Source organism: Fistularia commersonii, chromosome 34 (assembly GCF_037954325.1).
Source record: "Fistularia commersonii isolate RoL2024-O1a breed Wild chromosome 34, RoL_Fcom_v1.0, whole genome shotgun sequence".
Classification (NCBI taxonomy): domain Eukaryota; kingdom Metazoa; phylum Chordata; class Actinopteri; order Syngnathiformes; family Fistulariidae; genus Fistularia; species Fistularia commersonii.
In genome coordinates, this window is record NC_141317.1 from 3277472 (window position 1) to 3301942 (window position 24471).

Below are 24471 nucleotides of genomic sequence, written 5' to 3' on the forward strand. Positions count from 1 at the left end.
AGGGAGAGAGAGGTAAAAAATAAACAAAAAAAACAAAAAAAAAAACAAGACGAGCCGACAGCGACCCGTGACGGCTCCGGAAAGCACGAGAATAGGATCACAAACCTACCTCCGGGGACTGAACAAATCGTCCATTTCTGACATCGAGCCCTTAAGGTTCGGCGGTGACACTGCGTGCAAACCGATCGGCGGGATCGAGTCCCCCCCCTTTCGCCCACCTATCTCTTAAGGTGCTTCAAAATGGAGAACCGCGCATTCGCTCCGGAGAGGCTTTCACTGAGCTTGTGCTGTGACCTCAGCCTGCGCGTGCGGCGTCGCGAGCCCGCCGCGCTCCTGCGTAGACACGACTGAGCATGTGCCGCGACCTCACAGCGGCGGCACGCGCACGGAGCCGGAGACACGCGCGGCGGCGGCGGCGGCGGAGGAGGAGGAGGACGGACGCGCGCGCAGGGGAACGGAATTCATCTCCTCCTCGTACGTCTGCGCCATAATAAACAAGAGGGAGATTGCGAGGCTGCAAGACGCGCCGCTCTGAATACCAAACGAGTAGCAGGAGGAGGAGGAGGAGGAGGAGGAGGAGGAGATAGGAAGGAAGGGAGGGAGACCGAGCGGGGCTCCGAGCAAGGGGGTTCCTAACCGGGCAACCCTGCGTGCAAGGAACAGGGACTGGGTGTCAACCGCACCACGTGAGAGACACCCAACGTCAACACTGGAGGTGCGCACATCCTGCAGCTACACACACACACACATATATGTATTGTGATAATTTTCTTTATTTAGAAAAAAAAAAAAATCATGATATTCTAATATTCTAAGATGGGATTTTTGATTTTTTTTAAAGATGCAAGCCGTAATCAGCAATGTTAAAATAATAAAAGGCTTGCAATATTTCAGTTGATTTGTAATGAAGCCAGAATGTATGAGATTTTTGTTTTTGTAATGGCATTGCAGAAGATGAAGAACTTTATCACAATATTCGGATTTTCGGAGACAGTCCTGTATGTGTGAGGAGCACTTCATCGTGTGCGACATGTTAACGGTTAACACATCCACGATGCTGAGATGTGTACAAATATAATAAAGCTGATTTAAAAAAAAAAGACCAGGTTTCATAGTAATGCTTTCTCAAACTCTTAGCAGTAGCTGCTGGACACCAAGCCATTTGAAAGAACACCAAACAACACTGGGGGTGCTCACATCTAGCAGCTACACACACACACACACACACACCTATATATATATATATATATATATATATATATATATATACATACTGGACTGTCTCAGAAAATTCGAATATTATGATAAAGCTCTTTATCTTCTGTGATGCAATTAAAAAAGAATTACTTTTTCACTATATTCGAATATTTTGAGATAGGATTTTTGATTTTTTTTCAAGATGTAAGCCATAATCAGCAATGCTTAAATAATGAAAGGCTTGCAATATTTCAGGTGATTTGTACTGAATCCTGAATAATCGTGTGAATCATCATGTGAGACATGTTCACGGGTTAGCAGATTAAAAAAGCAGATTAAAAAAAAGACCAAGTTTAATCGTTGAAATGCTTTCTCAAACTCTTAACAGTAGCTGCTGGACACCACGCCATTTGAGAGAACACCAAACAACCCTGGAGGAGCGCACATCTAGCAGCTAACACACACACACACACACACACACACACACACACACACACACACACACACACACACACACACACACACACACACACACACACACACACACACACGGGGAGCACTCCATCGTGTGCAACATGTAAACGGTTTACACATTCACGATGCTGAGATGATTACAAATCTAATAAAGCTGTTTAAAAATTGATGCCTGGTCAGACCAGGTTTAATAGTTGAAATGCATTTTTGCTTTCTCAAACTCTAAACAACAGCTGCTAGACACCACGCCATCTGAGAGAACACCAAACAACACTGGAGGTGCTCACATCTAGCAGTTATACACACACACACACTTGCAATTAAGTGGCTAAAAATGGATGCCAAGTTGGTAATCAGTCTGAGTGGGAGACACACATGGGCTATTTTTTATTCAAATGGCCTGACCAAAGCATTTATCTTGCATTAAAAAATATTAACTAAAAAAATCTCATCACTAATAATCTGGGTCTGAAACCTCTCAAAAAGTCAAGAATATGGGTATGTGCAAATAGTTTCCTTCCTGGAAGTGTCAAGTTTAGCTGCACAACACTGCACCATCTGAGAGAACACCAAACAGGTGCTCACATCAAGCAGCCATACACACGCACGCACGCGCACGCACGCACACACACAGCATGTCATCATGAGCAACAACATGTTAAATATTTACATATACACTACACTGAAATATTAACAAATACAATTGGGCAGATGGAAAAAAAAATCATGCCTAGTTAGAAATCATCAGTCTTGACAGGAGAAATACATGAGCTATTCTGGTTTCAAATGGCCCTATCTTGCATTGAAAAATGAAATAACAAAAAAACCCTCAATAATAAAAATGATCTGAGTCTGAAACCTCTTAAAAAGTTAAGAATGTGGGCGTGCATATAGTTTCCTTGCTCAAGCTCTCAACTTTAGCTGGTGGGCACCTCACCAATGACAGAACAAAGAATCTCAACACTAGAGCTGCTCACATAATGTTCAACAAAATTTTAACTGTTTACACATGCAGTATGATGGCATGCACGCCTAGTTTGAAACTCACGGTCAATTAATTGAAATGCATGTTTCCTTTTGCATTCAAATGTCCCTACCAAACCACTTGCATGAAAAAAATGAAATAAAAAAATCTCAATACAAATAATGGGAGTCTGAAACCTCGTAAAAGTTAAGAGCACAGACATGTGCAAATCGTTTCTTTTCTGAAGCTCCAGTTTAGCCGCTGGGCCCCAAATCACATGCCAGAACAACAAAAAACACTGGAGGTGCTCACATCTAGCATGTGAGCATCATCCAAGCACACACACGCACACGCACGCACACACACATGCACACACACGCACCATTTCATCATGAGCAGTAATATGTTTACGCATACCCTACACTGAAACATTTACAAATACAATTAAGCGGATAGAAAATGCGTGCCTAGTTAGTAATCATCAGTCTGACAGGAGAAATATGGGCCATTTTGCATTTAATTGGCCTTGCCAAACCGTTGATTTTGCATTAAAAAAATGAAAAGAAAAAAACCTCAACAGTAATAATATGTGCCTGAAACCTGAGTCCAGAATATAGGCATGTGTGGCATGTGCAAATAGTTTATATTTTCAAGTTTTCAAGTTAAGCTGCTGGACACAAGTTGGCTCCTACTTTACAATACAAACTATTAGGGTTGGTTTCAAAAGACTGGAAGTTTCCACCTCTCTCCTGTGCCTGCTGAACAGTGGAGGAGGATGGGCCATGACAGTCACTAATCCTTGCAGTCAAAAAGCAATTAATTATTTTTTTTCTCCCCCAGACAATTTAATCAACATTTGAACTTTAAATTAATCCATGTGAAAAGAGTACTTTGGATTTAAAATCCGCAAACAGACAAATCCACACAATAAAGCTCCAGCAAAAACATTTTGGCTTAAAGAGCAGGTACAACTAATTCCCCATCATACCTGTGGAGACATTCAGCTCACTTATTAAACCATTTGGCAAAGTAGTCAGATAGGAAGGGACAAAATCAATCAATTAAACCATATTTTTTACTAAGCCTTAAGGTTTGAGAGGAAGAAGAATCTACCCTTACCACAGAGGTGAAATGTTTAGTAAATGGGATAAACAGTCTAGAGCCTCTTCCAAACATGAACTGCAATTATCTAAGAATTATCTGTGTGTGTGTGTATGTGTGTGTGTGTGAGAGAGTGCGAGAAAGAGAGAGAGAGACAGAGAGAGAGAGAGAGAGAGACAGAGAGAAAATGCCAGAATAAGTTGGACTGGGCATTAGAAGGTGTTTAACTTAGTGGCATTTGAGTACAAAGTCTTTTTTCCATAAGTCACGTCACGAAGTGTGTTCCTCTGTGCATTCATAAAGGGAGAGTGCATAAATATTTATGATGAGAATGGAGAAAAATAAAGAACTCTGCTTCTGACAATTTATGACAGAAGCTCCAATAAAGTGCAATAAAAATGGCTGAACTATTTAACGGTCGAGACTTAGGAATTTAGGGGGCAATACTGTAAATACACCTGCGATTTTCACAGCATGGTGATTGGGCCATGTTCTACAGTTGGACGTTATACATGTGCAAACTGTTGCACGTGAGGCAAAAAACTTCCAGCTGCTGGCTACGGTTTGAAAGGGCAGCACTTGTCATTGCTGGGTAGGATTTTTTCACACACTGAGTAGCAAATATGAGTGAAAGTGGCTGGGGCAATGTAAAATGAATGGGGAAATATTGCAATCACGGCAAATTGCTTGGTAACAATGATTATAACTGTGAAAATGTGGGGAGGGGACAGATGTTTTCGATTGTGGCTTTTACATATACACATTTATAACAGCTGAATTCTGCGAGAAATGCTGGATGAAATCAGGTTCGGGCTCAAATAAGCCAGGATTTTAAAGATCAAGACCACTGAACCGAAGCAGCCATGAAGGTTTACCTTGAGTCGGTTTTTCTCTCCTGTGACACAACCTGTACACCTACTCTTGTTAATTAATGTTACAGAAATGATCCTATTCTTGGATATTCAACCCATATTTAAACATAAGAGCTACATTTACTTGATGCAAAATGTCCAATTTATAGAAAATTGTGAAGCAGTCTCTTAATGATATTAGGGGCTTTAATACTGACCCTTTAGACATATGGCTCTATGCACAAATCTTCTTATTGGCGAAATCATCCACACTTCAGTACCACTTCTAAGTACATTTCTCTAATATTAGGAAATCCAAACCCGTCTTATATTAAATCAATATATTGTATACTTGCGTTTGATAAAATCCAAGAAATGTCAGAGTTATTGTAAATTGAGCAAGCTCTGGTGGGACGGGGGAGGGATTAATAGGGCAGCCAATCAGTGAGATTGACATAAAGCTTCTCACCTGGTCTCTGGGTTATATCCGAGGATATAGAAGAAGGAGTCAATGCGGGCTTTGAACTCCCTCGCAGCAAAAATGTCAGAGAAATGGGAAATGTTGCATTTCCCCCTGTGAAAAAGAAGAGGGGGATTATTAGGAGAAGAAAAAAAAAAAGAAACAAGTACATGATATGACAAAGTGAAACCCAAACATGGGTGGTACAAGCCCTAATTAGAGCCTCTCGGAGTGCACCTCTCCTGGAGGTGACAAATACAGCAGTATGTGTCTGGTGCCTGTCAGTGCCTGCTGACTTTGCTGTAACACATCAGGCTGGCGAACCCATAAACACCATCTGAAAATGTCAGCCCATCCTCATCTGCTGCAGCTGGGCTACGGAAGACTGAATGTGCCGAGATCTGAAAAGAACTCAACCTGTGTGTGTTTACGTCCCAACATCATTACCCCCTCTGCTCTCCCCTCGTGAGCACAGAAGGCAGAAGCTATGGCCATATCTTGATACAGTTTCCTGTTTCCAGCACCCTGGTGTCCGGTTCTATCAAAATAACAGCAATCCCAGGGATATGAAGCCGAACAGCCTGTGCTAAAAAATAGTCACCGCCCCCCCTCAAAAAAAAAAAAAAAAAAAAAGATTAAAGGGTGCTAAAGAGGGCAGTCTTCAGAGAGCTGTGGCATTACAGCGTCCTCCTAGAATTCCCTCCCATTTATCTTAAGCCTGGCAACTAAGTAAAATCAAAGGGTGCACTGTGTGGGAGAAGTTGCAGCTAATTTGCCCTGAAATCAGTGGTTTCTGGGTGATACGTCTTTGACTGCTTGCTGCTGCTGTGCTGTTCACAGATGGTTTTGGTTATGGCAGAGAGGAAGTGGGAGGGCTGGTCAGCCTGGAATGGATGACGAGAGAGAAAGGGAGAGAGAGGAAGGATCCAGAAAGGCACACAATATCTGATTTCGGACCAAGAAAATAATTGAGGATGTATGTGGACGCGTGTACATTATCCAGAAAACTGAAGCCCCGAGACAGTGATACTTTTCCGATTGAGAAAAAAAGATGAAGATAAATTAAGAAACATCATCGAAAACCCAGTACATTGTCTTTTGTTTCCCACTGCCTGATAATGTGGAATGAGTTACTGTATTTGCTTGTGGGATGAGTGAGAGCTTTCAATGGTACAAAGAAGTTCACGGTAAAAAATTGCCATAACCCTTATTTTGTTAATAACACGACTTTCTTTATCTAATGTATGCTTATGGCAGAGGAAAAACATCAGAAAAGTGCCAAATACAGCATAAGAATGTGCTTACAACCAAACAGAAAGTCGAACGGTAAACATGCCCCTGAAAAAGCAAACGAAACAAAAATAATGTTTTTTAGGAGTAGATTGAATTTATAGTTACGCTATAAATTCTGGCATTGCGAATAAAGTAGCTGCGACTTTACTGGGCCAGGAGGGGCGGACAGTGTATGAGGAAAACATGAAAGTTATTTGTACTCCCCCTTCAGACAGCCCTTCTATTGCATTCAGTGTGTGCACGAAGATATATGTGTGTCTATATATATATATATATATACATATATTTATATATATATGAGTAGCTGTGTTTGTTTACCTCAGAGCAGCAGCATGATAAGTGTCCACATAGTCGGAGATGAAGAGTTCTCGACTTCTGACTACTGGATCAGTGATAACTAGCTCCCGGCCAGAGTCTGCATGAGGAAAAACATAGTTTGACTCAACACTTTTTTTCATTTCATTAACGGCGCAAGGCAACCAAAGCCATTCATCTATGACACTGTGGAGAAAAGGAGATGAAGTGGCTCAGGTATTCAAACTCATAATAACACAGTGAGGAAGTTCAAAGTCCATCCGCAGAAGTCAATGTCGTGTCACATAATTCAATAAAGCAAATAGAGTCTGGTCCCCTGGGAGGAGGACAAAATGTTCAGTAAGATGACCCTTGTGTGGGTTTCAAAGTATCAACAGCAAAAACGAGCTCGAACCCATCACTGACAAATGACCTGAATTTTGGCGTGCTGAAGCGACCGCGATGTAGCCCTGTTACATCAATTCTAATAATCCCGAGTCCCTAGTGCAAGGACAGAGTGCAGATCACCGAGCGGAATACTGATCTGACGTGGTCTCCGGAGTGAACAGCTCGGCTGATAACCCAAATGACACGCATGAACCGCGGCATTACCTTTGGCAGTCTCACTGTGAATATGTCTGAATAAGCATTTGAACTGTGGTTACGAGTCAATTTAACCAAGTGTATATTTAGGTTTACTGTGTTCAGTGAGGCAAGAGAGCTTAATCATTATGGGCATGGAAGCTACTGAGAACTGCCAACTGCAAACAGGATGTGTCATCTGGTGAGTAGATTATGAAAATGTGTACCCTCCGAATTTCTATCCAAAACCCAACTTGAATGGAGGTATTCTTAACAGCTCAATCATTGCAAATCTGTACATTGAAGAAGGTCAAATTAAATGGAAAGTATTTTTACGGCAAAACGCATCTGTTTCTGGAGCAATGTGACTCAAAAACCAAATTAATCACCACATTTCTTTTCACACTAAATGAGAGGCTCACTGAGAATGCAATTGTGTGCTATGTTATAACCACACACTTAACACTAATAATATTCCATTTGAGTTTTTCCCCATCAGAAAACAATTTATTAAACTACCACCAAACTTGGCAAGGTATGAGGCTCATTTCTGCTATATTGTAAAATCAATATCTTGTAATCAGCTGATTATTTCATTTGCAAGTCAACTATAATAATATAACCATAATGTATTTTTCATCGTGTCCACTATTTAAGATAAATTGCTTAAAAACGGCAGCGGAGTTAATTTTGCTGTGTTTAAGAGTGATGATTCCATCGGGCTGGTGGTGTTGGATGTGTGTGTCCAAGGGTCACATGATACTGCAGGTTATTAACACTTGACAGCACTGCTGTCTAGCCTGATGGAGTGTTTCCCGGGGAACGGCAGAGCCAAGGGATTGGCTGAGCTGCTCGGGACACGGTCCTCTGCTTTCTGTTTGAAATGCTATTCACAGCTAGATCATATATCCCTCAGAAGTGTGGGCGGGTGTGTGTGTGTGAAGGAAGACCACTCAGTGAATGAGTTCTATGAACTGATACGCATGTGTATTTACTCTTTGTGCATGTGTAATAAATACCATACATACAAGCGTGGGGCCGGCTTTCATTGCGCGCGAGGCAATCTCACCGTTCTCATTGTTCCGATCCTGCACCAGGTGCTGGTAGACAGAGTCAGGCACCTCTGACTGGCGGTAGTACCATTTCACATTCATCAGCAGATGGTCCCGTTTACTCTGCAACACAGAGACACAGATTGAGTGAGCAAGAGACTGACATTATGTTTGATTACAACGTCACAAACTGGCTCCCTGGCAAACATGGAGGCTGTGCAGACGCATTGTTTATGACACACGGGCCGATGCCAAAAAGGCATGCGGAAAGACTAAGTCAATTAAAAAGGGATTGCAGAGCATTTAGAGCTTTAATAAAGCAAACAGTGGGATAGCCGTTTCTGCTGGAACAGTGGAGTGAGAACCATGGGGGAGGGTGTGTGTGTGTGTGTGTGTGTGTGTGTTCAGTCTTTGCAGTCTGTAATCTGCAACCCAATCCTCTACTTAGTTGCTCTGAATTTACTGACAATATTGAATCCAGCTATTAAATGATTTCTGAACTGCTATAGAGCTTATTCCAAATAGTCATGCACAGGTAAAGCACACGTTTTTTTTTTTTCCCCCACAGTCATGAGGGCATGACACTGAAAGTACTGCCACCCACTGGCCTTTTCATGAACTGAAAGTCAGCAGATGGTTGTCATGCCTTAGATAGCCAGCAAGGGGAAGCACTGAGGTGAGAAGAAAGCTTTTCCAGGGACAGCAAGTGAAAAAAGGGAAGGCAAAAGGGGGGAGGGTGGGAAACGGTTGAAACTGAGGCCAGCGCGAAGGTGAGGGATGAAAAGGGCAGAATACTGTTTTTATTTCACATTATAAAATATTTACAATGTCTTCGTATATACTCAGCAGACTGTCACAGTGCTTTGAAGAAACATTTGAGAGAATGCCGGGCTCGGTGCTGAACTGCCGTGCGATCCTATTGGCCCTGGCGAAGTCAACAGCAAGATACGACACCGAGCAAGACACCTGCGCCGCCGGCATCAACCACCCATGAAGTATAGAAATGTGCGGGCAAAAAACAGAAAGCGAGAAGAAGAAAAAAAAACAACAACACACGAGTGTAGTCAAAGACAGACAGTTTTAACGTCCTCTCGTTCCAAGCTCATAAATGTATGTGCGTGTGGGTGTGTGCACACATGAACATGAGGTCAGAGGGAAGACATTTAAAGCCTTCAGAGTACATTGTTCAGTTATGTCACTGGGGGAGGAGGAGGCTACACACACACGCACACACACACACACACACACACCAACACACAATTGAGCAAATCACCTCCTAAAACCCCAAAGCAAACCTGGTTTTCCCATACACTCCATTCCTTTCGCAGTCCCTCCCCTCTCCCTCCCTCCCTCCCTCACCTTTTCCCATCCCAATCCCGCGCTACGCTGCTCTCCATTTTCTCTCCCTCATTCCACCCTCTCTCTAACCTTGAGCATGGAGGAAGAATGAGTGAGTAAGTGAGGCTGGATGTGTTAAACAGCAGCTGGCACGCAGTCAGTCAGCTGCATGAAGTGCTCTGGGTGATTGTCAGTATTTGTGCACACAACACAACCACACATTTTGCTTGTGATTCAACAGAGAGCCGTGCTGATGGATTGAGACACAGAACCCGAGCAAGTACTCACACTGTGTTTGAAGAAATCTGTGCAATGATGTCATGTCCCCTCCCTCCCCCCCTATAGTTTTTCGCCCACCCATTCCAACCTCATCTATCCAGTGTACATACACTGCTGCCTTCCAGACTCTGAACAGGCAGCCCGCCATAGCAAAAACAAGCAGTTATCCTGTGCTTATACATAATTAATACTTTAAGGAGACTGTAAATGCTGCTAGTGTGGTACCTGAACATTTCATTTTCTGCCCGTAAAGCCACAAAATTTCAGGGCTTTCAGCGAGCTGGATATAAACGGAGACAAAACATTGTAAAATGCACTTGTTGAAAAAAACGGAATTATTTTCACACAATAAAACGGACCGAAGAACTGAGTAAATGTCCGACTATCAACAATGCCCTCATCACTACAGAATTGCTGCTGCTCTCCAAAGCAGATTGCTGTTTAGAAGCTCACAGCAGCGTTAAGCCCTCTCAGGCAAAAGAGGGAGGGAGATGGAGAGGAAGACTGAGAGTGCAGCATATGGAGCGTGTAGTGGGAGTGAAGCATAGCTTTCAATTATCACAACTCTACAAACATGTGGGGTGGAAAAATAAGTAGATAAAGCAAGAGGAAAATGATAGACGGCTCAGAGTCACCATTCCAACAACTAGTTGTATTGTCTGGGTTCTGCTAAGCCTGCCATTGAAAACAACAGAGAGAGGGAGCTGAATTGATTAGAGACATTCCTAAATGCCTGTAGTGAGCTCAGCAAAGCTGAGCCCCACACAATGTCAGCCATATTTCTCTGTCCTGCCAGAGGCTAAACATGGCCCTGCCCTTCCTCCTCCTAGGCCTTAAAACTCCGGGAATGCTGCTCAATTCTGAGAGGCCAACGGACTTTCTAATTCACTTGTAAGAAGACGGGGTGAGGGGGGGGGGAAACAGGGAACAAGAAGAGAAAATGCACTGAAGCAGGGTGAGGCAGATAGAAGGGGAAACGAGGAGGGGCTGGATTAAGGTAAAAGGAGCAAGACCTTCTCATTTCCTCAGACTTAAAATTGCAACTATCCACCTCCCGCTTTAGTCAAACCCCCAAGGGTACAAGGCAAACCTTCATTCAATGAGCAGATATAAATCTGAGAGTCATGCTTTGGGGCTGAACACAATGGTGCTTCCCCTCCTTTCATTGGCTTAGACTGGCCCATGGCTTTCTTGGGCACTCTGAACATATAGGACAGGGATTATGGGAGTGTACATTCAACAGGCTATATGTCAGGATTTTTTTCTCAATATTTGTTGTCGAAGAAATAAAGTTTATCAGTTAGTACAATAAATTAATGTATTCATCGCTGGTCCTAAAGTAGCCAGGAGAAGCTTGGCATTATGTGAGTTAGTTCATTCTGCCTCCGCCTCGCTTAAGGCGCCTGGCCCCTCTGATCCATTATGGCTGTGCAGTTTTCTTTGTGTGGCTACATGTGTGTGCAGTCAGCTCAAGAGCTGGGGCCCCGTCGTACAACTATACAGAAAGGAGAAGGAGGGAAATGCAGAGGTCAAACTTGTGTTTTTACAAGGATCAATGTTTAGAGTAAAAAAAAAAAAAAAGAAGGGGGGGGGGTAAAACGTATTGTTATCTAAGGCGCGGAATTTGTACAATGCAATGAGTGGTTGCATTTCCGTTATTAACAGCGGAAGAGGAATCAGTGCGCACTTCGCCAATGTATATTTAAAAAAAAAGCATTTAATAAATCACAGTATATTGTCGTATCGGTGAGAATTCCCACATCTGCTCACAATGGTTGATAAAGAATATGGTCATTTCCTTGTGGCCCAGGCTCTGACAAACTCGGGGAAAGTTGTGACAACCTGTAACCTGCAAAGCTAATGCCCTGTTCCTCCTCCTCCCCTGCACTGTAACACAAGAGCTTTGCTTTAAACAAAACCAGACCCTCTTGCTCCCACACGACAGGCCCCCAGTGCACCTCGTTAACAGGAAACTTCTGTTTATTTTCTCTGCTTTTCAAACACTCTCTTCTTCCTCTGCTAACCCTGTTAGTGACCCCCCCCCCCGCCCTCTTCTCCTCCTCCTCCCTTTGCTGGTGACATCAGCAAGCAGGATCTATGACTTCCTTCAGGAGGTGGCCGCCAAAAGTAAGGAAGGAAAGACAAATCCCAAACATACAGACAAAGGAGAGGGCTGAGAGTGAGAGAGGGAGGAATGGGAGAAGAGGTCAAACAGACGAGAGCGTCAGAAACAGCAGTAGCAGCTCGGTGTTAAGGAAGGAATGTCAAGCGGTTCATCTCGGCTAGCGGGGACTGCTGAGCTAACTGCTTAGTTAGCTAATGCCCCTGGGGCAGGGGAGGCTCAGGCATCGTAGATCAGGACTGGTAGTGGTGTGACATTGACAGGCTAAGGTTCAAAATGGCACGGGAGGGCGGACCGGCGGAGAGTTCACCTCTCCTGCCACAAGGGGAGACGAAGCCCAATCGCAGAACAAAAGGCTGATTGTGGCATTTGGAGGCAGAGATGAGATCTGGAAGGACTAATCTTCTATTCTGACATGATAAGATTAGTGAGAGAAGGCAGGAAGAGCTGGCTGGGATGATCACACATACACTTGCATAAACACACAGACACACAGAGAGATGATGGATCTGATTGGAAGGGTTTTCCACTCTGCTTTCCGCCTCTATTTTCCTTCTTTTGCTCTCTTATTTTCTTCCACTCTGTGAGACAGAGAGATCTGCCAGCGCACCAGCACTCAATAAGCACTTCCATCTGGACAACAGAACACACACACAGGCACTCAAAGATGTGTGTGTGTGTGTGTGTGTGTGTGTGTACACAGCAGTGTGGTATAAGAGATCTGCTGTGCTCATGCAATCTTTGACATCTCAGTGACTGACAAAGGAGGTTGTTAAAAAGAAATGCCAGCATGCTGTGTGAGCAAACAAACAGATATACACAGTGCTCTCTCTCTATTGCTCTCACTCACATGTGCGCGCGCACACAAACACACACACACAAATAACAGGCTTTACGAATAAGTATCACTATTCTCCTCGCAAACCCCTCGGTAAACTGGCTCTGTGTGTCCGAGAGAGAAGGCACCTCTAAATCAGACTATCGGAGGCAGCAGCAGGATTCCACTCTGCAATCCTTCTCCCTTCATGAGATTCACAGTGTGCACTTGGCCACTTCAAGTAAGGAAGGATAACCTGGCCCTCAAGCCTTCCTCTTTGTAGCAATTAATGAATACTAAACAAGGGCTAATGACCTTGTTTGTAAAGAGGAATGGTGGATCGCTCGCTTCCATGCCTAGCTAGATGAACAAATGGACAGAATGTGGGCAGGCAGAGGGGGAGGCTGGGGCGAGGTAAGTCCCAGCTGTGGTGGCAGTTCTGGCAGGACCTTTTGTGCAATGCCTACACAGGGGTGGCTCTCCCTCTGCCTCTCTTTGGCTTGACCTGTCAAGATATTAAATCGTTGCCCTCTACTTTGTACACACTGGGCCCATCTGTCAGCTCAATAGCAAATTGGATTGAATGAACATCAGGTGATTCAAAGGTTAGATTTTCTCTTTTCCCCTTCTGCTGTATGTGAATGCACCTTTGAATATAAGCATCTAGGATATTGCGTTCAAAAGCCTTCTTAAGGAACCAAAGCAGGCAACATGAACTAAATGGAGAGAAAAAAACAAAACAAACAAAAAAAAAAAATCACAAGTCATTTCAGGCTAAGACTGACAAGGCACTAATGTATACGAGCGTGAGAACAGGTCCTCTTTTCATAAGGAGAAAAACAGAGGGCTGGTTAAGAAGATGGAGAAAAGAAAGACAGAGGAAAGGGGTTTAGTCACATGGAACACACAGATGATACTAATTAAGACTTCAGGGCTCAGGGCCTCTTCTGGTGGATCACACTGCCAACCGCAGGCACGCTTTACATAGGGGAGAATCACATGACTGCCACGCCAACTGTCTGCATATCATCCAGTTCTGATAATCAGAGTGAACGGCATTCATTTTCATCTTGCCTTCTCTATTACTCCCACTAACAGGTATTTTGTCGATGTAATCGTTTGTCTATTTGTTGGCAGGGTAATGCGGAAACTGCTAGCCTGTTTTTTTAAATAAAACCTGGAAGGGGGGAGAGACGAACACATTAATTCTGAGCAGAAATTAGTTTACCATAGTGGAAACGGAGGTATGCGATCTCCCGAGTGCACTTCTAGTTTTAAATGGGTCCCAATGGAAGACAGTAAATTAATGGCAGATATAATAAGAAAATTGATGATGTTGACCATGTTACCCTCCCAAGTGACAACTGAACACACTAACAAACCTTGAGTGCTATAAAACAGCCAGTCAGTGTCCAACTAAAACATTAGTATTTGGCTGCAGAGTGATTTTAACAAAGAATTTTTAGATCAGTTGAGCAACGTAGAAGGAGCAAGGAGAAAATGAAAAGGAATACTTTACTAACAATGCCCATTATCGGCATGACACACAGAGCAACGAGGACCTGACAACTTCTGTTCGGGTTATTCAAACTATTCAAAATTAAAGCTTCGTCATTTCCTGAGAATAAAATCATAACTTCATGTAGGAATAACAGAATATAGACAAGAATGCAGATCCCAGTGAGACTTCAAACGCAGGCTGTGTGGAAGACAGATGGAGGCGGTTAAGAGAGCTCATATCTGGGTGTTCAGATCATAATACTGACTTTATTTTTCTCCCTCTCAGCCAGGCATACAGTTATAACCTGCCAGAAAACATATCATTTAACAGCTCGAAAGCCATCTCACTTTGATACCAGGTTTCCTGTGCGTGTTAGCGTATTCGCCCATGAGTGTGTGTGCATGTTTGAGCGCGTAGCCGGGGATGTTCACTTGATAGCAGAGACTTGTCTGTCTCAAGGTAAAACCAATGAGTCATGAGTCAAAGTTAAACACACACGGAAAGAAGAAAAAAAAAAATTGTGAAAAGACTGAGGAATGCTGACATTTTAGAATGAAAAGGGCTCCCTGTTGTGTTCTGAGTGCTGAACCTGCCAGGTGTTTTGTTTGGAAGGCCAATTTCCTGTAATCCTTTGTGTTAGTTTTCCCTTGTTAGCATAGCCTGGGGATCAAATGAGACATCTTCCTGACTGGACAACGGCAGTGGGAAAACTGTTAACAGAGATGGTCCGGTAGAAAGAATATGAGTACAGAGCACTGAAAAATGTTTGTGTGTGGACTTGTCGTATTGCATGTCTGCCTAGCTGGCTAATCTGGTCCTTACGTGTGTGTGTGTGTGTGTGTGCGTGCGTGGGTGCATGTTCATTCTTATGAACAGGATATAGGAGAGGATGGGCTGATGAAATACAGAACATGAGAAACACTGCTTTAGCCAGTGCTAACTGATTGTCCCCTTGATTTCACTCAAATGTTTACTTACACACACGCACACACACAAAACCACAAGAGAGAGCGAGGGGGACAGGATGCTTTTGAAGTTTTCTAGATGTAAGAGCAGCTGTTAGGGCATCATAAGAATGACTTCTGTGTGAGTGTAAAATACATGCAGAAAAAGACAAAACTCTTCTTTTGTGCGTACGCTGGTGGTCAGTGCTTACAACGAAAACTGCCAAACACTACAATTAGAAATATTTGTAATTGTTTTAACACGGCCTGGATGCATAATTACCACACCCAGATTTTGTCTCTTCCTGTCAATCAAGTCAATCTCACAGAGCAAACGTCTATGTATGTGTCATTGATAAGACGTCTTCTTTTTCTTCTCTCTTCAACAAACCATCTCGAAACCTCACCCACTAACAGATGAAGCAGGACTATTACACATCCACACAAACAAACCTTGCGTTTTCATGACTGTACTGACTAACAGCCTTAAGCACTGCTTGTTTGTCTTTTGCCTGAGCTCATTTTGTTGTGACTGCGATCATATGACAGTGATTGAGGAAAATGTTAAAAATGAACTTTAGACAGAAGGGAGGAAGGAGAGGGACTGAGGCGCAAATACAGAAATAATGAGACAAGCTGTGTGAGGCTGGCATATGACACAGAAACTGTGGTGATGTGTTGTTCTGCATTCCCAGCATACCTTTCACGCATAGTAATAATCTATATGTGCTTTATGCTGGAGATTTATGTTGTTGATGAGTGAAGCACACACAAAATAATCTCAAATAATCCCCCCCCCAAGGGAACAAGTATTCAGCAAGGGGAGGAATATAAGCAAGTCAGAGGTTGCGTAGATTTACTGCACACACATCCGAAAACCGATCTTAACACGGAGGTGCGAAACAGGACAGACAGCATTGTAGGCAGCCTTGACAAGCTCATATCACCACGCGCTCAACCAGTTGTGATTGTATTGTTTTATCTGTCCACTATGTCTGAAGATATTCATCTCTCTGTCGCTGCCACTATCTCTGTGTTTGAAGGTGACCTTCCCTGTCAGTCTGCCCACTGACGACTCTAGTGTTGCTTGCCAGGACTACATCCACGAAAGAGGGGAATCAGCCAGACACCAGGAGGGTGATGGGTGGTCAGTCAAGCAAACTTACTTTGCACAATACGAAAATAATCACATGCAAATTACCCATGCGTGTGTGGATGCATGGGTTTTGTTGAAACTACAAAATTGACGGTTCTCTAACCCAATACATTTCCACGTCATGAAATCAAGCAGCTACTTGCACAACCATTGTCTGAATACTGAAGAAGAATGTGATCGTAACACATGCACACAGGCCATATGCACACAGCACACAGGCCAGAAGCGCTCGGCAGCCTCCTACTGTGCTGCAACAAGAGCTGTATTGTAGACAACACAGCTGCAATAACAAGGCTGGCCAGTGCTAGAAGGAGCTGTACTGCAGGATTCTCAGTCTTGACTGACAATAACAGCAGCCATTCGGAAAACACCATCACGGATGGAAGCAATCTGAGGGCATTTTTCCTATTATATCATACGTATCCTTTTTTTCCCCCCTTAAAACAATAACGACTAAGAATAGGCGTAATGAAGAGGAACTAATTTAGAATGGCAAAACTGATAAAGGCCACAAACAATTTGCATTAAGAGATAAGAGTGCATAGACACCTTTAACAATCTATCAAGACTACATGGCTAAAAATGAAATATGATGCATTCTATTTCTACACATCATTAACTAGCAAAATGAAGAGGGCTGTAGACTGAAGCCAGAGGTATAAAATGCTTAAAAAAAAAAAAATCCGTTCAACAATGCAAATATGGTAATTATTATAAATCTTACATAATGTAAATTCAGAGAGATTCTACAAGCATTAGCTCACATGTAAAATCTGTGGCTCACTTGCCCGAGTGTAACGTTATCAAATGCACATGATTAAGTAAATAATCGTCCAGAATGCAGAGCATGTGGAAAGAGAAAACAGAAACTGAATTCAAGATGAGAGGAGTGTCAAACACGCTGGTTTTCTCACACACAAGCGCTCCGACAGAACGCCTACCGAGAAAGTGTACGAGACAAAGAGGCTGAACAACACTCCGACATTGCTTCTCTCCGCGAGCGAGGCACATCAAAGCATTCTCTTGCCTGTAAATCAAAAGGCATACTTTGAACATGCACACAGGCTCAGACTGCATTTGCTTTGTGCACAAGCGTCCAGGGTTGGGAAGGTGAGGTAAAGGATTTTTACCACAGACTGGGGAATTACTCGCCTCGGCTCGCTCTGCTGAGGAGGAGAGGGGGACAACTGGTTCTCAAGAGGGAAAGAGACAGTTAAAAAGGACATAATCATAGAAAAAAAGACAGAGGTCGGGGCTGTTGCTGACAGGATGCATGTGCCTTTGCGAGTCCTTTATCCATACACTTTCATCACTTATCTCTGCCACCATAATTGAAAGGTGCCACACACACATATTTGTGTCATAAAAATTGGCTGCGCCGTGTGTTTAGATAAGAGGCTGGGTCAGTGTAATTAGTTGTAACAGCATGCTGAGGGCACGATGCTCTACACGGGAACAAACGCACAAACACACACTGAAAGCCATAGAGAAAGAAAAGCAAAGGTTGCACCCCGCCCACATGTACACACAAACACTCATGCACACGCGCGCGCGCGCTCACACACACACGCGATATGTGTGCATCCCAGTGTGGCCATATGGTTTGGCGGGGACTTCCTACCCACCACAGAGGAAGCATCCATTTACAGTGCTCAGTTCGGTTGTGCGCCATCACATCCTGTCTCCCAGCTCTAAATGGCCATGCAAAGTCTGCTCTGCTCAGCCGAGCCACGGCTTTTGAAGTTAAATCAAGCGGAAAGGAGACATGGTTCACCATACCGTGCAATCAGCATTAGCATGAGATCTGGTAGAGCGCTAGCAACTTCCAGTGTGCTTTATGTGCTGTGGCCTGTGTGTGAAACGAACCGTTTTCAGCCTGTTTTGTCACTCTTTTTCCTCTATTGTGAAAGCAGGGTGACTGACATCCACCTGCCCTTGGATGGAGGCTGATTAGGTGTTCTTACGGTCGGCTCCTGTAACAGAGCGATGCTCGATTGCGTGTGGCGAGAGATATGATAGAGTGACGACTGAATGATCTATCAGACATCGACTAAAAGTCTATGGCGTACGACGGGGTGGGGTTACTGATGACTCTCTCAAAACAGTGCCTATCATTGCCGTGGCGGCCCATGCATTTTCGTGATGCGGCAACACCCCATCAAAAGCCGAGACCATTCGGAGGAAAGCCTCCAAGCAAATAATCACTAGTGGTGTTGGAACGGCTGAGGAGGAGGGAGGGAAGGGGGAATGCTAAATGTGCCACTTCATCTTGTGATTGACACAAAGCCTCTTGTTTACCGGTTACCACTGAGATTTGCATCTTTTTACCGTTGCCCCTCCCTCTGGTCTTCTCTCATTACCGTTCTTCTCATCTGCTTCCCTCCTTTTACTCCCACCGTCCTCCTAGCTTGTGGCGGCCCTGCATGAAGTGGATATTACCCCACCCTGCTGCTATGATATTGATCAACCTCCTCCTCCTCCTCTCTTCATAACCCTCTGCATTGATTCCACCGCCCCCTCTGAGGCCGCCAGCGAGGAGTGATTACACCGGCTGCTCACACACAGTGAACCGAGCACACACACACACACACAAGAACACACGCAATCTTTGGTGGGGATGTGAGGATGTGTAGCCTTGCTTCACTTTAAAGGCTATAAAGCTCAGGGGCTGCTGCACTATTCCTGTGAAACCTCGTTTTTTCTCTCTTTTCATTTAAGGCAATCAGTGGCTTCAAGTTTAACGTGAGATATTATCCTAATAAATACTGGTGTTATAGCATGTTAGCATTGAACATCAATCACCTGGCATACAGTCAGCTGAGCTCTTTTTATTTTGTTTTTTCTTTTTGAGTCTCGTGCTAAAGAAGGCTGTGGTAGGGCCAGACAGGTGGGCTCTTGACACTTTGTTATTTTGTACAGAACCGTACAGACTTGACACACATTCCTTATATGGGCTTGTGATACTGCGCTCGCTGACAAAAGACTAGCATCTAGACGGCTACATTTGCGGCAGTTAAATGAGACTGTCTGTGGGTCACAGATCGCGAAGACATAATACTTTGTGTCACCTACATACAGCTGAAGGAGATTAGAGATTAGGAATGCCAAAAACAGTACTTGAAACGATGTTACTTCAATTACTTTCCACACAAAAGGACCAGCTTCCCTCAAATTCATAAGAACTTCCCCTCTCCCGTTTGCCAGTTGGACGCGGGTAACAGATAAAAAGAAAAGCAAAAAATTATTGTTTGCATGTGTAAAATTGTGTTAAAACAAATGTGGAAGCCGACGCGCTCGCAGGCAAGACTGATAAATCTGTTGATTGAACAAAACATGAGAAGGGTTGATATATAATTTGGGGCATTCTTGGCCTAGTGTGTGAGATATTACGGGAAATTAAGGCAAAAACAGATACAAATTTGGCATGCAGAGCACAATCTAGTAAAATCGCATATAATCAAAGGGATTGTGAATAACCATCTTGAAAACACATCCAAAATCCCCAAGTTGTGGTAAACTCTATAGGCATTTGATGGTCACATCATTTTGATGATCAAATCCAGACTAATTTTTTTTACATTTCTCATGATTTGTGGTTGGCGAGGAATAGACAACAACCCTGTTAGCAGATGCACGATGAGCAGCCATCCTCTCTGTGGTAGTCTTGCCACAGAGAGTCTTCAGGAACAGGCCAGAGATTTCGCATATTATGAACACACTCACTACCGTTTGGCATTTAAATGGCATTTTAGTAGGGCAGCAAACAGTTTGCACCTAATTATGGCCAGTTGTTGCTGTTTTCGGAGTCAGGCAGGAGAAAATAGCGATTGAATGTATTCGGCGGTAGATAACCACTATCGCTGCCTTGATTCTTCACACTGGGATAAAATGGATACATATGTCCGAGTGCCGGCAAAAAGGACCTTTATATAAGTCACGTCCTAATAAGTAATGGTGGTTGCAGCATGGTGGAGAAAGTAGAGGATGGTTAAAATAAGTGCAATCAGGAGCTATGATGAATATCCTTCTCCTGCATTTAACTGTCAAATTAACGCTCGTACTACCTGCGATGCAATAAAACTGAATTGAGACTAAAAGTGACGTTCATGGTGTTACTGAAAAAGAGCTACAGTCTTAAAATAACATTCGTGGAAAACTTATTCCCCAAAAGCTAAAAGCAGTACTTTGACAAATGACATTATCTATCAACATCAACAACATCCTCTGATGTTTGTTTGAAAACCCTTCAATTATACTGTGAGGCATCTCTAGAGGTGGTGTTTTTGGGGCACGAAGATTACTCTGACATTTAACTATTTGTTACCAGCAAGCTCCATCGCTCCCCTACAGGTGCTGTCACAAGTCTAATGCTAAGAAATATGTTAAGCACAAATCCCAGAGACACACATGCTGAAGAAATTAAGTTTGAGGTTGTGTGTGTGTGTGTGTGTGTGTGTGTGTGTGTGTGTGTGTAAATATACTTTGACTCTGCAGGGAGGAGAGGACAAGAGGGCACTGCTGTTACAAGATGCACACCTAGACAGATAGGAGGTTTCAATACCCCCACCCACACACTCTGCTTACTGATGTAGAGAACCTCTAATGCTCATCCACCAACTGCATTAACCACTCTGACAGGCTGCACATTAAATCATTTCCTTTTATCTGGAGCGAAGGGAAAAGGGAGACGGAGATTCTGGTTGTTTTTTCTTTTTTCTCCTTTCCTGACTTTGTCCTCTGTACGTGTAAAACAACTCGTCGGACATAGAGTAAGGTCAGAAACGCCATAAGATATGAAAAGAGGAAAACCTATGAAGCCATTCATCCTCAAATAAAGAGGGCATTATGTCAAATCGATAAATGGATTGTCCAGCTCAATAAGTTAAGGTTATACAGACGCCGCATGGAAAGGTGATGAAATTGCTTTTGTTATCCTAATTATAAACAAATACTCAAGCCAGACTAAATTGAAAAAGTGTGATAACCTCCATTAATTGATAAAGGAAAGAAAAGGAATAAGACCAACATCAGTTAAAAAAAAATCCCCACGCTCTGAGGATTTGTAATCTAATACAGCGGTGAAGCTGTTGACCGAAAGCTCAAATAGAAACTATAATTTTGTAACACTTGTACAAAAAGGGGACTTCGGGGTGGTCTGTATTGGCTTAATCATTCCATTAAGATAGTGTGTAGGCTAATTCAAGAGCAGGCATCATAAGGCAGACTTTTCTTCTTCTACTCTGTGCAAAAGTGTTAACTGCCTGCCGAAACAAAGGCCGTTCTGTTCACAAACAACACTGCCAAACTGTTAAGTACATTCCTATAAAGAGATGAACAAAGAGGGTTTGAGCATGGCAGAAGCAGAAATGAATGCAGCTACTGAGGGGATAGTACAGCTCGGCCCTTTGATGCCAGGAAATGTCTTTACCATTGTGAATAGTGTTTATACTGCTTCAGAGCCTACTGTTTATGATCAAGGCGCAACAAAATCAACGAGTAGTTGAGTAAATTCTCTGCAGAGATGATCTTTGAGAAAGAATAGGGCAGAAAAGGTTTTTTTTTTTTTTTTGCCTTTGAAGAGCTAAGATGTGCTGGAGATGGCAGAGAATTGAAAGGTTTGGACTGAATGCTTTTTAGTGAGCAACTTAAACCCCTTTGACACAGTGCTTACAGGCTGGAAATATTATGCTGCAGTCACACGTAACTGTCTGTGTGGTGGATCAATCCTTCTGTTTGAGCCAGCAGTGGAGGTTTTCGCGGTGCCAAATTCCTATCGATGTAAAAAAAACGACCGACTAAACGGCGTAACCGCCCATTGAAACAAGCGACGGCGTTGAGCATACAGGTTTCGGCTCTGTCGTGAACGCTGTAAAAATAACGCTTGAACATCAGAATTATGGGGTCCCTGTTAAAGAGCTGTTACAGAATCTTTGTGTAAAAACAGGATTTTGTTACACGGCCAACAACAAAAATGCTCACAACTCCACGCGAGCGCATCCAAGTTCCAAAAATGCGACACCTATGTGCAGAATAAATTAAGTGTGTGCGCATGAGTGGTGACGCATCATCAAACCCTCGCAGCTGTGGTTTCCTCATTCCATGTGATCTATTGGTGGTGGCAGACAGGCGCATACAATTTAGCTCACCCATAAAAGCACATCAGTCAAATCCACTGCGGGTGGAAATGTGACGCCCTGAACAGAGAACACACAATCCTCCCTCTGTTTTGTTAAAAAAAAAAAAAAAAAAGTTTAAATGTACATTTGATGAACACACAAAATGGGTAACCTCTTTGCTGTCTTCTATATTGTGAATGAATTTTAACGTTGTAGACCATAGCCAACGTTCTTACCATGTCAAATGTGTACGTGACGCAGAAATTAAAAGTGTGTTTACTCAATATCTAAGGATATGTGTGCATTTTTCCGGCCCAGAAATCTCGATTTGAGCAGTGAGCCCTTGAAGTCTCCTTCATTTTGGTTATGTTGCAACTTTTGCAACTAAATCTTGATGACATGACTGATAAAAGACTCTTCCTTCTATTTCCTGGTTTCCCCAAGTGTTCTGCTGGTTCATATACGCAGCCTCAACCGAGCTAGACTTGGGGAATGCTGTGAGGGTTCTTGAACAGAACAAAACTCCCCTTTTGATCAAAGCAAAAGACATATGTGAACCAGTTGCATTGGATCAACAAGCATTCAGAGATTGAGAAAAGATAGTCATCTTAGTCAAGCTGCAGCACATGTAGAGAATGTCACAGGGTCTGTGTGAAATTGCAGTGCTGCTGCTGTGGGGGAACTGCCTGAGATGGCAGCCTGTGGTGATTTTGCTGTTATTTTAAGGGCCGTGTGAGTCAACAGGTTCCCAGGTACAAAGTACAGACATTCCTCAGACCACACAGCAATTCCTGAAATTTCCCCTTCTCATGTCTTCTCCTCTCATTCTCTTATGTCCTTGCCCCTCCTTACCTTCCGCCCATTGCTCCCTCTGCTAAGAAGAGTTAATTTGCACCATGTGTTCCTAAATGGTGGAAAAGAGAGATGGGGAAAATAGGGCCCTGGTGGAAGCGTGTGAACCCGATACCACTGTAAATCTCCCCTTGCATAGCACCCCCCCATCCCCATTCTTTTTTATTGGCATGCCACACATTGGACAAGCTGGAAATTACACTGAGTCAAACAGAGATCCCGCTGTGAAGCAAGCCAGACACCCACTTCGGCTGAAAGGGGGTGGGGGTGGGGGGGGGGGCACAGGAGGATGGAAAGGAGAAAAATAGGGTACAGGAGGGAAGAGGAAATGTAAAGTGGGAGAGGAAGAGGGTGGGAGTGTAAAATTAGCTGGCCAACTTTAGTGCAGGGGCCAATCCAATTAAAGCTTGACCAATCCACACAAATATATTTAGTGTCCAGTTACTCCTCGTCTCAGTGTTTGGCGTGCCAGGAGAAGGAAGAAAAAAAAAAGACAAAAGATGATCTGCTACAGGAGCTTATAGATTGTCTCAGACGTCAAAGTCAAGAACAAAAACAAAAAAAAAAAAAAAATCAATCTATAATTCTACTATACCTACTGTTGAATCAACTGATTGTTATAGTGAAACACAACACATTAAGAGCCTGTCACATGTTTTATTGAGTTTTCTAGCCTCAAAGACTGGGTCAATGTTTTCATTTTAACAGGAAGACCTTGGCTGGTAATTAAAAGTACTTCAGTCCTTTCCTTCAGTTCACGCGCAACAACATGTCGGCAGTCCTGCAGGCTATCTTAACATGTTTGGAAATAGCACCGTCTGTTTGCCGCTCGTGGATAAAAACTCACCGCTTCATGCTGGTATGTGGAGAATTTGCTCTGGATTTTTGTGAAAAAGTTATCACCAGAAATGTTTTAAATTTGCGAGGCCAGAGTGAGGTCCAGCTGAATACGTGGAAGATCAGCAAACCAGCATTGATTCAACTCGCTGATAAATAGTAGTTAAAGTGACTTCTGGGAAATGTCAACTGCTTTGCATTCCGAGGCAAATAATATAAATATAACTGAAAGAAATCAGTG

At 43.3% G+C, this 24471-nt stretch overlaps 1 protein-coding gene across 5 annotated transcripts in view; it reads right to left on the reverse strand.

The window, feature by feature from the left end:
* The window catches only part of rerea (arginine-glutamic acid dipeptide (RE) repeats a), a 91449-nt gene that overhangs the window by 33121 nt on the left and 33857 nt on the right, over positions 1 to 24471 (reverse strand). For 3 of the 5 annotated variants that reach the window (XM_086141555.1, XM_086141556.1, XM_086141554.1), the window contains exons 4-6: positions 8286 to 8391; positions 6659 to 6755; positions 5057 to 5161 (exon numbers count right to left, since the gene is read on the reverse strand). In XM_086141555.1, the coding sequence (XP_085997681.1) occupies positions 5057 to 5161; positions 6659 to 6755; positions 8286 to 8391 (308 nt within the window). Of the gene's footprint in view, positions 1 to 109; positions 253 to 5056; positions 5162 to 6658; positions 6756 to 8285; positions 8392 to 24471 lie in introns of those variants that run through there. The other 2 variants (XM_086141558.1, XM_086141557.1) reach the window with 2 other exon arrangements.